The sequence below is a fragment of the Tripterygium wilfordii genome, chromosome 12 (assembly GCF_013401445.1).
Source record: "Tripterygium wilfordii isolate XIE 37 chromosome 12, ASM1340144v1, whole genome shotgun sequence".
NCBI classification, from domain to species: domain Eukaryota; kingdom Viridiplantae; phylum Streptophyta; class Magnoliopsida; order Celastrales; family Celastraceae; genus Tripterygium; species Tripterygium wilfordii.
Window position 1 is genome coordinate 6,239,316 of NC_052243.1, and position 15,196 is coordinate 6,254,511.

The window sequence follows — 15,196 nt, forward strand, 5'->3', positions numbered from 1 at the left end:
TAATATTATAATATTTTAATTCAACATTTTCTGTTAACGTCAATTTATAGTTCACCAAATACCTCTATTTTTTTCAACAGCTTTTCCGTTAATATTAAAAATCAATTCAACGACTTTACCAAATGGACCCTTTAAAAACTATGTAATAAGTTGTGAGGTGTTTGATGAACTAAAAATTGTGTAGTGTTCGGTTAATTGAATTAATTAATTTTAATATTTACCAGATATATTAATTAGATCACCACTTTTTAATAAATTATACTCTAAAATTACTGTGTGCGCATCCGTATACTTCCTTGGTTGCAAGAAGAATATATTTATTAAGTTTAAGTACAATAATAATGTAATTTAATTTATAATTTTAATATAAACAATAATTAACGACCAATTCTGCTAATCTTCCCATTTATTCGTAGGGGTGGATATTTTTGTCAATCAACGACCAAGCGAGGGTCCCGAATTGTAAATTCAAAAACCTTTCACGGACAGGAAATAAAACAAAAAAGAGTCCAAAATCTTGTCTATCACACGCGAGCTTCACTTCTTTTCTCTATAACACTTCACTGGATATTCCAATTCGCTTCCTCCATTAACGCCCAAATCACTTAACGACGCATTCTACTTCATTGTTGCTGCTTGGATTAGATCTCCTCGTCACCGGTGTAAGTCAACTATATTGTTTCTATGTTTGGTTTTAAATTTTTAGGGTTTCAGGAGCTGCTTTTTCTGTAATGGCTCCAATTTTGGTTTCCTAGGGTTTCTTCTTGGTGATTCGAATATTTTATTTGGTTAGTTTTGGTTTCCGATTAGTTGGCATGAAGAAGGTTTTTGGTTATGCAGGGAAGAGATTACGGACGTGGTTTCAATTCTTTTTTGAGCTATTCATGCATTTGTTCTTCATTTTTCGATAGTTTTCATACTCCTCTTTCTTGTATTTGTCAGGTGTTACAGTTATGTGATATCATTTTCTTCCGTTCTTATAATTGTTTGTGGGTTCTTAAAGTTTACTGCCGGATGTGGAGTCTGCATATTGCATGCCAAAAGAGTTTTAGGGTGAATTCTGATGCTCTCATAAATGAACCACGTTTGGCTCTGTTAAGGGAGCATTCCAGGGGTTTAATTGGGACATTTACCTCTAGACTATAAGGTGAAGCTTGGCTAACCCTTCAGTAAAATGAAAAGGAAATGGGTTCATATGTGATGGAACTAGTAGGAATCCAACTCAATACTTTATTTGGGTTCACAATTTAACAACTGACCGAAGGGGGAGTCTGAAAAACAGAAGTCACGAACGGAATTACTTAAGATTGGTAAAAAGTCAAACAATTCCTGTGCACAATGCTCCCGTAGTGGGCTGTGAGCAGGGTCAAGGACATGTAGGATGTACGCAGACCTTACTCACATAATATATGAAGTCCTCTAGTTTGCCAATTTTGAGATTGGGCTTTGTGATAATGATTCAAGTTTATGAAAGAAAGAGCCCAGTAGTAAATCTTTTTCTTGCTACTCTTGCTAGTGTTTTTTTTTTGGAGCGAAAATAGAGTTTTGGACAATGTTAAATCTATTTAAGAGCATAATACTTGGGATTGGACTCATTAGTTTTGGTCTTTCCAATTATTTCAATTATAGGATCTCTAGTTTGGTCAACTGTGGATGCTATCATCCTAGTTCCGGCTTGACGTACTTGGGTGGCACACTGGTGCCAACTTGGTGCTCTTCTAGAAAGCTTATTTTTTCAACAATAATTAAAAGAAGAGTTCACAGTTTTCTTATCGATGGTAAGTATGGTTTTTGCACCTGAGTGGTATACTTTTAATGAGGAGGATAAACGTCATTGTGAAGCATTTTTCTTTAGGATTGGGACTTGACCACTGTTGAACAAGGTTTAGATGATTAAAACTTGTAATGAATAAATTCTAGGTTTCATAGGTGGATGAAGAGGGCTGACCTAGGAAGTATCCATAAGATATATAGAATATGGAAAGTGTTAGTTAATCTCTGACATAAATGAAGTTATAGGTTTGATGTTGTATGCAATATTTCAGTGTCAACATTTGGTTAGTGCTATGAGAGATGACAAAGAACTTTAGAGTGTATGATGTAGCGTTTTTTGTATTAACCACTGATGCTGATTGAGATTGACATATTCTCTTAAATATTTTATTTTGGTATTTTAGGAAATCAATTGTGTGTAAATCAATTAGTATTATTTTTCTAGGAGTCTAGTATTTTTTTTAATTAGGAGTACTTTTATATATTTACTTTTAGGTATTTGTTTAACGTTAGGAGTGTCTAGGGTTTCGTTTGATTTACTATTTAAGGTTGTAATCCTCATTGAGGAATTTCAGTTTTTGAGTCGAATAAAAATTATAGAGGTGAGCCGCCTTTTATTTCCAATTCTTTGGTATTCGTGTGTTGAATCAACATATTTAAATAGACTTGTTCCTGGTATTTGTGTGTCGAATCAACAGGTCCAAGTACGCTTTCTTTCCACCACGCTGTGCTGCATCAACCACCTTTCCCACTAAGTATAAATTCTTTGAATTGTGATGATTGGATTCATAAAACAATTATCAAGGAGGGTCTTTGACTGACTAGGGTGTCACAATGGTGAATATACCACCCACCATGAACCTGCTTAAGAACAAGTGCGTATATTGTTGGATGAATGCCTTGTATAATGTCGTCCAGTTTTACTGCTACCATCACTCTTGAGTCTTGAGTTGCATGAAGCGGGGAAAGTGTATGTTCAAGTGCGTGTGGCATGTATGCTTATATTTTGAGGTGTTATAGACCCCCCCCCCCCCCCCCCCCCCCCGGGGAGAACTTGTCATATATCATTTATAAATTTTTTCAAGTAAAGGAAATGTTCGTGTAGCTGTGTGTCACCTGGTTATCATATTCTTTTTCTGCAGAACTTAGTAGCTTGAGACAGTACATAATCATTTTGTTGTCTCTTGTTTCACATTATTCTTTATCATATGTATTTCATCGAAAGCCTGCAGTGCGGTTTTATCAGGAATCCAAATTAGCACGATTTGTTGGATTTTTCTGTATAGTTCGGTGATTGATGGCTTGTGTTTCTTGTATTTTTTCTCCAGTTCTACACTAATGGCAGAGATTGATCAAAGTTTGACTGAGCATGATGTGGAACACAGTATTGGTCACAACATAGACCACAACGTTGATCACGGTGTAGATGACAACGTTGATCTTGGAGTAGATCGGAACATTGATCATGGAGTAGATCAGAACATTGACCATGGGGTAGATCAGGACATTAATTATGGAGTAGATCAGAACATTGACCATGGGGTAGATCAGGACATTAATTATGGAGTTGATCAGAACATTGATCATGAGGTTAATCAGAAAGTTGATCATGGCGTAGATTACGATGTTAATCGTGGTGTAGGTCAGACTGCTGATAACTGGGTAGATGACACCATTCCTGAGAACATAGACAATGACTCAGATCATGATGTGGATCATGGTGTTGATCAAATAGTTGAAAACTCACAGGCTGTGGAAAAAGAAAGACATGATGGGGCTACGGTGGCAGGAGGTGGTGAAAAGAAGTGGCCTGGATGGCCAGGAGAGAGTGTGTTTCGTATGTTGGTTCCTGCACAGAAGGTTGGCAGTCTAATTGGACGCAAGGGGGAGTTCATAAAAAAAATTGTTGAGGAAACAAGAGCTCGCGTTAAGATACTTGATGGACCTCCAGGAACATCTGAAAGAGCTGTAAGTTCTTTGTTTTTATTATTGATTCACTTTTATTGTGATATATCATGCGTTAGTTTTCGTGTAATTGCCTTCTTGTTTTGCTATCTCACTCAAAATATTGAGCTGCATCTGGTATATGTTGCATGTTGAAATATATCTTTTGTTAGCTGGTTGTGATAGTTAATGTGAGAGAGCTAAAGGAGTCAAGGAGATGATCAACTCCCTCCCCACTCTCTTCTTTTCAAGTTGCTACTCCATTTTCCACGGAAGTTGGTTTCCTGCAACTGTTTTAGCTTTTTTTTTTTCATAAAGTTTTCTAGGTTGGACAACCTTTTTTTAGAATAGTGAATATTTGCTATCATGTCTGAAATGAGTTGAATGAATGTGAACAATAAATGAAGCTCACCTGTAACTTTATATTTTCTTGATATTACATTTATAAGATGCAACGTTCATTTAACTTTTTTGAGACAGATTTCTGATTGGCAAACTGAATATTGATAATGAAATTGTCAAAAATACCATACTCGGTAAAAGCACAAGGCATTATGGCCTCATTTAACCATTATATCAAATGTATTTGGGAGCTATGAATTACATGATAATATTGGAGAGCTGAGAAGCATGTGGCGGTTAATGGTTGTCGAGCTTAAAGTGTGTTCAATCAATTTGAACTGTGTATTTCTTTTTTTTCAAATCCATTTGATATGCTTTCAAAACCGGAGTTGTCTAGCACATTTGTTGATTTCTGTGAAAGATGTCAGGAATTAGAACTTTTTGCAGTGCGTATAACTCTCCCGCAAATGTCGAATAATTTGTAGTCTCCAGACAACTCTTACAAGTAAGAAGGGATGTGTAGTTGTTAAGTGAATCCACTTGGAGAAGTTGCCAAAGGAATTGGTTAAGATACATCAAAATAAAACGTGATCTCACCTGGAGAAGTTGCTATAACTGAATCCAGGGAAGAAATTTAAAGAAGGAGGATGCCGACCAAAGAAATCCATAAATATGAATAAAATTTATTATACTGCAATAACAAAATGAATCTGTGCAGGTTCTGCTCGCCTATTTTTAGGCAACAAACAATGATCAATTAGAACCCAAAATGAAGAATCAAAGATCCAGATTTGCAGAGATCAGCATTAATCATTGCAAAGTTCTGAACAGTTTATCTGGATAAACAGAGTCATCTTGTACGGACAACTGTATTGAGAAGCTCTGCATTTTCTATGGTAATTTCACAACCTAGATAATTGATGTCTTTCCGTAGATTTTAAAAGCCATAAAGGAACCTCTAAGGTGATATCAAACATTACCGTGAAGAAAATGCTTACAACAGAAAACCACAGCAAGCACTCAAAATAATTGGTAATCTCGAATTAGTTCTCTGAGATGGTAATATTGTTCCCTAGCTTTCCTCTTTCTTATAAAATTGTATAGATTATCTATAGGCATGATGCCCTAGGTCTTTAAAAGCATAATCTTGTGAGGCAGGGTCTAGCTGTGAAGTTTAACAGGCTGTTGCTAGGAATTGATTTAATAAGTCCCTGAAGTAAGATTGCAATGTTCGTAGATCTTATTTTACTTTTTTTTTTTTTTCTTTCTATTCGTCTGAGATTCTGTGATCAAACACCACAATAGGATGCAGTGAGTAGGTTGTCCCAACTGAACGTTATGAAGTTTTGAAATAGTGGAAATGTATATTTGTATATAAACAAAGAGAAACACCTGATGCACAAGGCTCCTTTAGCGGTATTGGGATCTTCAAAGACCAGGGGTATGCACCCTTAGCCACATTTTGGAAAAGGAGATTTCTATTTTCCCGATTTCTCTGATTCACCTTTAATTCAGTAATAATGTAAAATCCCTTTTATACAATAGGCTGGTTCTAACTTCTAATCCTCTGCGAAAAGTAACAAATTTTGCGTTCGGTGGTGCTTAAGGAAGGTGGCTGTCTTTACTTATATGTTATACAAATTGGGATTTGTATTAACTTCAACCATGTTATATTCCTATGTGTTTGCTACCTATGGACTGTGCCATGAATTTAGTCCTTCAATTTTGTTTGCTGATGCTGCTTTTGAATAGGTAATGGTATCTGCTAAAGAAGAGCCAGATTCTTCTCACCCTCCTGCGATGGATGGTCTTTTGAGGGTCCACAAACGCATTGTTGATGGTTTAGAGGGTGATTCATCACATGCGCCGCCATCTATTGGGGGAAAGGTGTCAACCAGGCTTCTTGTACCAGCATCACAAGCAGGGAGTTTGATTGGGAAGCAAGGAGGAACCGTGAAATCCATTCAAGAAGCCTCTAATTGTGTTGTTAGAGTCCTGGGAGCAGGTTTTGTTACCCTCCATATCCCTGTCCCCTTCCTCTTCCCATTTTCATTTTTCTCCATGCTTGTTTCTTAATTTTTTTTTTGTAGGCTTATTTTATCATCTTGATTTCTGAGCTATTTTAGATGCATTTTTTATTTTTCATTTGGAAGCATATATTACATTTTTTTCCTCCCTTTATGATTTAAGACAATATTTAGTAGTTTCCTTTAGTAATTAGGAGAGTCCATCTATTTATTTCCTTTCCTTTTAGAGGTCTATTTCTTCTAGATTTATTTGGAGTCTTAGTGTTAGTAGAAGTTTTGTAGTCTTTTAAGATGTTCTCCTAATTTTAGAATAATTATATTATTGCCTATATAAAGGCATGAATAGTGTAGTTAAAAAAAATCATTGATGAATTAATAATATTTTTGAGGTGTCTCTCAATTTTCTTGATTTTCCAAGCTTGCTTGGTGGATTGCAAGTTATGGGCTTAGTCGTTAATTAGCCAATAGATCCGTTCTTCCGCATTGCCTCAATTGGTATCAGAGTAGGAGTTGACCTTGTTCAATGGCCAACAACGAAGGAGGAAAAAGCCCTATAGTCGTTGGATGAGGGGCTAATTTTTTTGTAGGAGGCGTTGTAGGGTATGCTTAAATTTTAATCAACTTAATGTCTACCAGAGTCAACCAATCAACGGGTACGACGTTCAGGATGTTGCACGAAACCAACCTACTAATTTGAATTATCTCTTTCTTTGGAGTGGAAGACTACAATTTCAACCTATGGGCTCAAAGACTTCGAAGGATGGATTCTACATGAGTTTCTCTTTCAAGATTCATCCAAATAGTAACTCGAGGGTGAGTTATTTTTCTAGTGGAGGAGACTGATGTAGGACAATATTTAGTAGTTTCCTTTAGTAACTAGGAGTGTTAGTTTAATTATTTCCTTTTTAGAAGTCTATTTCTTCTAGATTTATTAGAAGTTTTAGGGTTAGTAGAAGTTTTGTAGTCTTTTAAGATGTTTTTCTAATTTTAGTATAATTAGATTATTGCCTATACAAAGGCATGAATAGTCTTGATAAAAAAATCATTGAGGAATAAATAATATTTTTGAGGTTTCTCGCAATTTTCTTGGTGGGTTCCAAGTTATGTTGGCTTAGTTGTGAACTAGTCAATCGATCCGTACTTCCGTACCACGTCACTCTAATGGCATATTTCTATTAGAATGCTGTTATTATATGCCCGTTATGGTTGATTGACTGACCTTTGTATTATTTTTGTAAACATATTATATGATTTTCTTGGGTGCGTGTTTCATCTGATATGGTTCCTAATCTTTATTTTGTACAAAGATATGTGGTTATCAACAATTTATTTGACTCTATTATCATAGATGGTCTAGTTGATGTAGAGAAGCAAAGAGGGAAGACAACTAAAAGAGTTGAAGGAGAAAAACTAGCCAAAGAAAATCAAAACAGCTGCTTAGATAGAAGCTGGAAGTTCATTCAAATTCACAATAATATTAATCTCCCTCCCCCTCTTCTAGACATGGAATTAGAAACTTATAGATAGAAACTAGAATCCCAAAAGACAGTCAAACTACTAGTAAATGCTAAAAATAAGTTCCAAAACCAATCAAGATACCAAGACAGATTGGTACACCAAAAGACTAAGTAAATCCCAAGACAAAAAGTCATCAAAAAGGCATTATTGCAAAAGTTCCTGCATCACCTGATCTCTTGTACATTAGCCTTATTCTTTATTAGCTTATTTTCTTTTTGCTTCTTGTACTCTTATCTCGTGCATTTTGTTAGTGCCCTTCAATAATATCCTTTTTGATTCAAGAAAATATAATGGAGTTATGACTACCAGAACATTTTATTTAGGTTTGTGTTTTTCTTTGGTAGAAACAAGGGCACAATTGGAGTTGGCTTCAGTGTTCTTGATAGTTAAATATACGTTCATTCACTTGTTCATTTTGGCGTGTTTGGTTTTAGGATTTGGGATTGTATTAGATCCTTTAATTTGATTCCTGTGTCGTGGTTGTGACCAGTGATTTGAATTTGGTTCTGTTTTTGTAGAAATGTTGATCTGAACTTTCGTATGGTGATGAATGAGAGATACCTGCTTGGTGTAACTTTTGGAAGAAATACGATCTTGATTGGAGGAGTGATTGGAGGACTTAATTGGTAGCATGATTATAGACTATAATTATGGCATGATCATAGGAATTGATTGATTAAAATCACTGTGCATAAGTTAAGGAGAAACTTACTCTGACTTGTTGTATATAATAGGATACTGCCTCTGTAATAGTGATATCACAGTAATACAGAAGAATTCTTCTTCGTGTACTTTCTCTCTTTCTTTGTTTATACTTTTTCAATAATATTTATTTCTCTCTTCTCGAAAGAGCTTGTTTCATGTTTTTCTAAGTTATGATTATCTAGCTTTTAATTTGTCATTAAACTCGAATAACCAGATATTGGATTTTGTGATTCCTAAAGCTGATTTCTTTGGAAGATTATTTCCAAGGGGCTGCAACCTATCTACATAGAATCATAGATACGTGGCTGTATTTGATGCATATGGGAAGAACAAAATTCAGATATTATGGGATTTTAGAGTCGTGGCCTAGTGAGGAAGTTAGAGTCTTTTTAGTTGGGTTTAGGTATGATTTTATGTTTCCTTAGGTTAGAATAATAGTTGGGTCTGTTGAATTATGTTTTAACTTTTTATTTACTGTTTAGAAGTAGGAATATTATCAGAATTCCTAGGTTTTCTTGAATTTCGAACTTAATAGTTATAGGTATTGTTATTAGTTTTTATTATGGTATTTAGTCAAGTCCAAAATCAATACCTATTTAGTATCTTGTAAGGAGTGAAGTATCTTTCTTTATGAGGAAAGCCATATAGAATTAGAGTTACCGAGGAGTCTGTAACCTCATATAAATATTCTCATGGGACTTCTTGTAAATGGGAGCTTTTTGATGGATAATATATGAATTTTCTGTGGTAAACCTTAAGAGACTCCAATGAGTCGGTTACATCTCTTCTAATCTAAATTTTCCTAGTTTTGCTGTTTTTATTCTAATCTAAATTGGCATCCAATGGGCTGCAGCTTATTTACATAGATGCGTGGCTCTATTCCTGAAATTTTTATTCTTTATTAATTTTGGATGGATTGTGCAGAAGATCTGCCTGTCTTTGCTCTTCAAGATGATAGGGTTGTTGAAGTGGTGGGGGACCCATCTGGTGTCCACAAAGCCATTGAGCTAATTGCATCTCATCTCAGGAAGTTTTTGGTTGACCGCAATATAATTCCTCTATTCGAGATGCATGTAAGTGTTCTATCTGATGCCATTTAATGAATTTAAATTCTTACTGCATCCGTGGAAGAAAAATAAATTACATTTTATTTTTTACCAGATGCAAATGGCAAATCCACCAATGGAGCACATGCCACCAACTCATAAGCCTTGGGGTCCGCCTCAAGGTCTTCGTCCAAATGATGGGGGAGGTCCTGGTTTTGGACCTAATTCTCGATACATGCCACCTTCACGGGAACATGAAAATTACTATCCTCCTCCTGACTTCCTTCCCATGGAGAAACAGTCTCATCAGGGTATATCTGCCTATGGAAGAGAAGCTCCCATAGGGCTTCATGCATCTTCTAATACCCAATCAGCTCCTTCAATGATCACACAGGTTAGGATTTATGATCTCTTTCTGCTTATACTTCTCATTCTCAGTGTTAGAAGACTGAATAAGAATAATTTGAAGTTTTGTGGTTCTATTTATAAGTTTATAGAATAACCAAGCAACTTAACATTGCGGTTGTTGCGTTCTGCTAATTAATGCTATGATTGCTGGGTTCGGTTAGGTCATAGACTTGAATATGTCTTATCATTTGAAAGGAGGAAGAGGGTGACACAGGAGTGGGAGCAAGAGAAACTGATGTAGGCGATTTGCTCTAATAATAGCATTTTGTGTAACGATTATTTGAAAATTCTGTTGGTCACTTGGTCCATTTTGATTGATACCATCTGATGAACTAGCTTGCTCTGTTTAGGACGGGGTCCAACACAGCTTTTCCGTGGAGAGATTCCAGTTTATCAAAACTATTTGATGAGTTTGAGGAGCAACATTAGGTCTAGCTTGCTCTGTTAGGATGGGGGGTCCGACATGGCTTTGCTGTCAAGAGATTCCAGTTATCAAAACTATTTATGAGTTTGATGAGCAACATTAGGTCGAGATGTCAAGTTCCCCGCACCGCCCTAATTGCAGGGTTTTGAATCCCCACAGCAGTTTTTTTTAGTTAAATGATAAAATTTTATCAAGGTATCAAGATGTTGCAAAAAGGAACTACAAGGAGGCTAAACCAAATCATTACAAGAGTAAGAACACTAAAACTTCAACCAACTAAAACAACTTCCTACAAAGAAATCTAGATTAGTTTCTCTATTGTTCAAAATCCTGTTGCTTCTCTATTTCCAGATTAACCACGTAATTGCCATAGGAATATATTGGAAAAGTCTTCTCTTAGGTAGTTAGCTTTACTATTGCACCGTTGAACAATTGAAAAGTATCTGATGAACTGGCTCTTAGTTGCTGAGCTGCGGGTGTTTTTTGGTTTGATTTTACTGGCTTGAGGGATCTGGTTGATGCTGTAGTATCTGTAATGGTTTTAATAGACTAGTCCAGGGCTTCCAGGCCTTTTTTTGGGGGTGGGTGGAGAAGGGAACCTTGACCAATGTGTTTATGTTAGGGAGTCTCATTTTTTCTTGCAATCATTTATTCTTGAATCTTGACTATGATTCGTGATCTTTGTGGAGGAGTACTATTGAGTAATCTATGCTTGATATAAGGAGCCTTAGAATGTCTGTACAGTCTTAATATGTCTGTGGGATAAGACATGTATCTTTCCATCTCTAAGACAAGTACATTTTCTTAAGCGTAAAACTTCAGATTGTATGGCATTTCCATTACATATGAAAAAAATGGAATTAGATCTTGGAAATGATAAACTCAAATAGATGACGCTTGTAATCTATTTTCCCTTCCTATTGATCAGAAGCATCCATCAGTGCCACACATGTGTTTTTGAGCATTGGCTGTCTGAAGGAAATTTAATTGCTTTGTGTTAGCTAGGAATTAGAAGCTCTAGATGATGTTATCTAATTTTTCTAGCAGGTTACCCAGCAAATGCAGATTCCCTTATCATATGCTGATGCTGTTATTGGGACGGGTGGTGCAAATATTAGCTACATTCGGCGAGCAAGCGGTGCGACTGTCACTATACAAGAAAGCAGGGGTGTTCCTGGAGAAATGACAGTTGAAATCAGTGGAACAGCTTCCCAGGTCCAAACGGCTCAGCAGCTGATTCAGGTAATTATTCCTTGCCTTGCCTATTTTGCTATATCCAAAATTGGTTTTGGTATAATATGTATAATTGGTGTGGAACATCTTAACCCAACCATTTAAGTTATTGCGTTGAATGACAAAGTAACTAATCTTAACATGCTATCAGAGCGGTAGGTCTTGGGTTCAAAGTTCAAACCTTAGCTTCCGCAATTTAAACCCCCATCTATTGTTGCCCCAAGTATGGGCCTTTGTGTGTGGTTTTTGTTGCCCCAATTGAGAGCCTTGTGTGAGAGTAGCCCTAGTGTTGGGCCTCGTTTATTGTGCACGTGTTGACCGTCGGATTGTCCAACCCACACGTAAAGGGGAGTGTTAGAATATGTATTAATGATGTGAAACGTCCCAACCCAACAAGTTAACGTATTTGCTTGAATTGCAAAGTAACTAATCTTAACAGACTTGCCAAAAAAAACAACTATTCTTAATAGGTTTCTTTTTCCTTCAATAGTATTCCTATTTCTATCAGAAATTCTGAATAAGTTCAATGCTCACATGGCTGCTGATTTCCTCCTAATTGTAAAACAGTGTCATGTGGGCATGTTTGTGTATGGTGACTTTGCTGTTAAGGTGAATTCATTTCCTTGCCTTCAGCTATTCAGCTAATTTTAGCATTGTCTCTCTTTTTCCTACATATTATTCTAATTTCTGTCAGACCAAGTTCATTGTTTACCTAACTGCTGGTTTATTGCACAATTGTCTGTCCAAGGTTGAATGTGGTTGTAAACTGGTTGCTTTTGTGTTTTGGTGAAACCCTTTCTGCTTGTGCCCTGGCTCTTTGAATAACTCACACTATATGAATACCAGCAATTATTGATAAGTTCAATCTGAAAACAAGAGTACAGTTGTCATCTATCTAATTATGATGCAGATGCAATGTGGTATACAAAATGTCGATAGTAGTATGCATAAAAGGATTGCAATTATGGAGTCAATATAAACTTATGTTAAGATGGGTGTATATGGTTTACAAATATAAACTATATGCCACTACTACCTTTCTGAAAACTCTGGGATCAACAATGGTGCTGATGGGATCCACGATTAAAATAGTTTTTTGGCCATTTCAAGTTACTCTTATCATAACATGAATCATGTCTGTTCCTTATGACCGAAATATGGTTTCTTTTGCTCAGCAATTTAATTTCACTTTTGCTCGTATAAGACTGGCTATTGGATTCCAAATGGAATGATTGTCAACAAGGGGAAAAAGCAGAATATAAATATATATGGGATGATGCCTTTGAAGCTCTTTACTTGCACACGCCTTTGATTGGAAAAGCTCTTTGGAAGCTCTTTATATAGTAGCATGCAAGGACAAAGGACTGATGTTGAGCACTTCTTGTTTGCTATAGAGATGGATGATCTTATATGAGACCTGTCCAGGACAGAAGTTCTCTTGGTGTACGTTATTTGGTACTGCAGTGAGTTGGTGTGAATTAGTTGATCTCAAAGATTTTAGGCAAGACAAGCATCCCATTAAATTAATTGCATTCAATTGCCATATATGATATAGAGTTTTTAATTTGGTAAAAAGAACGTTGATTTTGTTTGCTGAAAAATCTATTGAAGAACTACTGAGCATGAATTTGACATTAGTATCTTTTTTTTTTCAAAATACCTTTTAATTTTTAATGACATTAATGACATTTCTCAGACAAATTTTAATTAAATAAATTAGTTGCTCCATTTTTTTCATTGGTATAAATATGAATCTTGCTTTTGCGTGTTCAAGTGCCTTTGTAATTGTTAAGAGTTATATTTGTTTTAACAATTGCAATAGAACAAGGGGGAAAGGGTTAACTTGGTAGTCTTCAAAATGTTATTTGTATATTATGTATAGGTAAACAACTTTCATGCACAAGGCCTCAGCAGTGGGCGGGGTTCGGGAAAGACAGGATGTATATAGACTCTACCCCCACATAATATGATGTTGTTTCCAAAAGTTTTACTTGTGACCTCTAGGTTGCACCCAACAATTCTGCTATTGGGCCACATGTTTGCCTATATATTCTGTTAACATCTAAAATTGATTAGTGATAGTGTTCATCTTCTCCTGATGTTTGCTACCATGTAATTTCTATGAAGACCCTGGAAAAGGAAATGGATGTTATATGAGCTATATAGAATAAGTGGAGAATGTTGCTTTCGATGGGAAAATTAGCCATGGAAAATCCACTAACTACTGTCATTGATTTATGCTATTGTCTCCAAATTGCTTGGGATGAAGGTTTTGATAATGATGATAGAAGTCATGGTGTTTGGAATTGATTGCATGACCTATTTTATATATTTGTTGTAATATTAGCTTATTTTGATGTATGCTTTTGATTATTTAACTTTAACAGTGATAATTGACACTGCAAAAGTGCTTCTATTATATTGTTGAACTTTAGTCTTTCTAGGAAAATCCACTAATTACTGTTATAGATTTGTGCAATTGTCTCCAAGTTGCTTGGGATGAAGGTTTTGATAATGATGATAGAAGAAGTCATGGTGTTTGGAATTGATTTTGTGACCTTTTGTTGAGTTTATTTTGATGTATGCTTTTGATCATTTAACTTTAACAGTGATACTTGACACCCTATTATATGTGTAATGTGTTGGCAAAAGTGCTGCTATTATGTTGTTGAACTTTAGGCTCTATTATAGGCTGCTTTCATCATTTTTGTTTCTCAGAATTATGCTACGTTCGGTTGGATTGCTGTTCAAAAAAGAAGAAACAAAATCTTATTCAATTGGATTACTGTTCAAAAAAAGAAAAAGAAAAAGAAAAAGAAAATCTTTGTTGGATTTACTTGTATGCAGTTTTACTGACCGTGGTAGTAATGCTGCACATCTATAGTTGCATCTCGTAGAGGACTATTATGTGATCTCTATTTGCTTGTGTGCTGTTTATCACACTAATTATTTTTGTGTTGCAGAATTTCATGGCTGAAGCTGCAGCTGCTGCAGCACCAGGAAAAGCACAACAAGGCGGATCCGCTGACCAAGGTTACAACCCTTACGCATCACATGGTTCTATGTATGCTTCTCCCCCATCCAATCCTGGACATGGAAGCCACACAGGAGGCTATGGGTCAGTGTATGGTGCAAATTATGGGTACTGAGGAAGGCTGTATTGGTTTTTCATCACTCAAAAACAAATTTCTTTTGTCTCATTAAAAGAGAGCATAATCAATTATATGAATGGTAGATGTAATACTAGACTTTTGTTAGGTTCTCAGGTAATTTGGATGTTTTTGTTCCTTCATGTTGTTTTAGCCTAGGCATGCTGTTGAGACCTTTTTTTCCTCAGAATTCTTCTGTGTGTGATATTTTCTTGTATCTTTTATTCTCGAGTGTGTTACTATCAAATAGTTTGTCTCATAACATCCTTAAAGCAATGACTTCTGTAGACAAGTAACAAGCGTAAAACCAACAAATATATATTTTTTCTCCCTCATGTCACTCAGATTTGAATCAACATGCTTTTCTAGGAGTGTTTTTTTATGTCGAATCATTCCATGACCATAGGTGACATTCTTAAAGTAGTCAACATTAATTTATAACATCATGACGTAGTCAAAAGTTGTAAAGGATAATAAAAATTTGAGATCTATTTAAGATCTCTAGAACTGATACAATAAAGAAGTAGGGATTCATTCTTTACTTCCTGAATGGTCGCTTGTACATGTATAAAATACATGTTATGGTGGAACTTCTCTTTTCTTATCCTCAGATAAAGAGCGTATGTC

At 35.7% G+C, this 15,196-nt stretch overlaps 1 protein-coding gene across 2 annotated transcripts; it reads left to right on the plus strand.

Annotated features, from left to right (window-relative positions):
- The first annotated feature begins 503 nt into the window (after window positions 1-503).
- Window positions 504-14,861, plus strand: LOC120011095 (flowering locus K homology domain-like). 2 transcript variants are annotated; one of them, XM_038862137.1, is made up of 7 exons: window positions 504-662; window positions 3,102-3,741; window positions 5,812-6,064; window positions 9,234-9,382; window positions 9,471-9,749; window positions 11,232-11,429; window positions 14,384-14,861. In XM_038862137.1, the coding sequence occupies exons 2-7, from the start codon at window positions 3,112-3,114 to the stop codon at window positions 14,567-14,569; spliced, it is 1,695 nt and encodes a 564-aa protein (XP_038718065.1). In that variant the 5' UTR covers window positions 504-662; window positions 3,102-3,111; the 3' UTR covers window positions 14,570-14,861. The 2 variants fall into 2 exon arrangements, with proteins under 2 accessions (XP_038718065.1, XP_038718066.1); XM_038862138.1 differs by having other exon boundaries at window positions 505-662; window positions 11,235-11,429.
- The last annotated feature ends 335 nt before the right edge of the window (window positions 14,862-15,196 follow it).